Source organism: Tribolium castaneum, chromosome 8 (assembly GCF_031307605.1).
Source record: "Tribolium castaneum strain GA2 chromosome 8, icTriCast1.1, whole genome shotgun sequence".
Taxonomy (NCBI): domain Eukaryota; kingdom Metazoa; phylum Arthropoda; class Insecta; order Coleoptera; family Tenebrionidae; genus Tribolium; species Tribolium castaneum.
Window position 1 is genome coordinate 230,028 of NC_087401.1, and position 2,508 is coordinate 232,535.

The 2,508-nt window shown below is 45.3% G+C and overlaps 1 protein-coding gene across 1 annotated transcript; it reads left to right on the forward strand.

The window, feature by feature from the left end:
• Nucleotides 1-1,112: 1,112 nt before the first annotated feature.
• Nucleotides 1,113-1,952, forward strand: LOC103313110 (uncharacterized). The gene is made up of 3 exons (XM_008195511.1): nt 1,113-1,338; nt 1,476-1,775; nt 1,819-1,952. Exons 1-3 carry the CDS (start codon nt 1,113-1,115, stop codon nt 1,950-1,952), a joined length of 660 nt encoding a protein of 219 aa, XP_008193733.1.
• Nucleotides 1,953-2,508: the final 556 nt, after the last annotated feature.

Sequence of the window (2,508 nt, forward strand, 5' to 3'; positions counted from 1 at the left end):
CGGTCGCAACAAGCAAACGGGAACCAACCCCAGTCTAGTACACAGCCGTATTTAAATCCATTTCGATTCGCGTTGAGCGGAATGCAAGCGGCGGACCGAGTTGAAAATTATTCGGGCGGTATAGATTTCGATTTATTCATGGACGCGATCGAGTTGATAGCTGAGCAAAACCAGTGGACAGAATTAGTAACGGTCCAGGTCATAGAATCAAAATTCCGCGGACGTGCAAAAGAATATTATTTGGCACTAAAAGCAAACGAAAGACCAAGGACTTGTCAGCAAATGCGTAATTGGCTAAGAGAGATATTTTCAAAAACACCCAACAAAGAGGAGGCGAAACGAGAATTGCAAAGGTGCATGCGCGACGCTGATGAATCGTTAGGGGCATATGCCCATCGTCTAAAAATGATCGCCAACAGAATTTTTCCGGAGGATGACTTGTCGGCGGCTCAAATCTTCCATCGCGACAGAATGGTTGTGGAAAGCTTCCTACAAGGAATCGATCTGAGACTAGCAAACGAAATTCTCCGAGCGGGAGAATTTTACAAAATTAACGATATTTTGCCAATCGCGCAACATTACGAGAACATCATAAGCAGGCAATTAGAAGAAAATAGTTTCGAAAACTTCCGAACCGCAATCCGGGCAGTTAAAAGCGCACCAATACCGTCAAACGCAAAACAGTCATTTCGGGCAAGAAACAACAAACCATATTTTAACGCCAATCACAACCAGCGACAAGAAGGAAACGGGCAACAGGGTAAATTTACCGATAGATACCCAAAAATGAGAGGGATTTGCGGCAAATGTTTCCAACCGGGACATTTTCGTAAAGGATGCCTCAGCAACACGGTAACCGGCTGTTACCATTGCGCGCTACCAAACACACACATTACGGATCAATGTCCTTTAAACTCCCAAGGAGCCTCGGAACTGCGCCAAAACTAGCCCAAGTTATTTTAAAAGTAAACTCGCACTCAAAATTCATAACTTTACAAATTCACACACAAAATTCACTTTGGTTAATCGACAGTGGGGCGTCAGTCTCAATCGTGAAAAACAGTTTCGTACAAAAATTTAAAATACCTACAACGCGAAAAAACGAAATCGCCATGACGGACATTTCGGGAAACATGTTGCGAAAATATGGAAAAGCTAACATCACGTTCGAACTCACTAAGAACATCAAAATTTCACATGAATTTATTATTTGCGGATCAGTTTTAAACTTTGACGCAGACGGTTTGCTTGGGCTGAATTTCTTCGAAAAATTCCAGCCACGTTTAGATTTTAAGGAGGAAGTATTAGAATTAAAAGGTGTTAGGTTACCCTTGGAAAGTGCCCGTTCGAGCCAGCACCACGTTGTTGCATACAACAGCAACAACAGAGCAGCATTGTCTGAGGGGTTACACCGGAACAATGAAAGGATTTCCAATAACCCAAAAGAATTTTAAACGTAACCCCTGTGTCTGAAGCGTTTGAAGGGACAGGACCCAACTTGAGGTGTAACGAGGAGTTGAGGCCCTTTATGGTTGAGCACTTACAAGAGTACGAGCGAGAGAAGTTGTATTACGTTTTGGAAGAGTATCCGGATCTCTTCGCAGTAGGAACGGCTCAGCTCAATGTTACGAACCTGGTGAAACATAAGATAAACACTGATGACAGCCCACCAATAGCAAAACCACCGTATCGCGTACCGTTTGCTCGTAAGCAAGTCAGGCAAAATTGTATCCAGGAAATGTTAGATAACGTCATAATCAGACGAATTAGGGAAGGTACCAGTTAAACGTAGAATAGATAAGCGTAATTGCATGTTAGGTAGTCCCGGACTTGTCCCGGATTCCGGAGGTTCGAGAGTCACCACTCCCAAAGTCTGGAAACCACGGGGCAGACTTAGAGACTACAGCTCATGCACCACCGACAACAGAAACAAACCATACAGTAGCGCATGACCTAACCACATCAGAACCCCTGCATGCAAATACCTCATTAACACAATCCGAAATCGAACCTGCCGCACTAGGAGAGAGTACCAGGTTGGATAAGCTAAGTCGACAAACACAGGTAACAAAAAGACACACAAGATGCCAAGGACCAGTCGAGGACCAACCATGGATTAGTACACTAAGAATTTAGAATAAGAACTGATAGTTGTGTTTGCAGATAAGTAGGATAAGGTAGTCTAGGTAGCATAAGAGATTGAATCCAAGAACAGCGGAGCTCCGACAACGATAGGTTCAACACCAAGGCCGGCGTGGCGAGGAAGAAGGGGGGGCAACTGCATCCTTAAGGACGTGCCCCTCTTTCCCGGGCGGGGCGGGGCTCGGGGACCACATACAACCAGGAACAGGGTCAACACAAACGGCGACACCGCAGCAGTAACGCAGACGAGGACCAACAGACACAGAAATCAGGTCGGTGGTGTGATTTAAAGTCGCACAGGTACTGGGTTCAGTCTGTGTTACAGAGTTAGCGGCCGCCAGGAGATAAAACAGGACTGGACCTCCT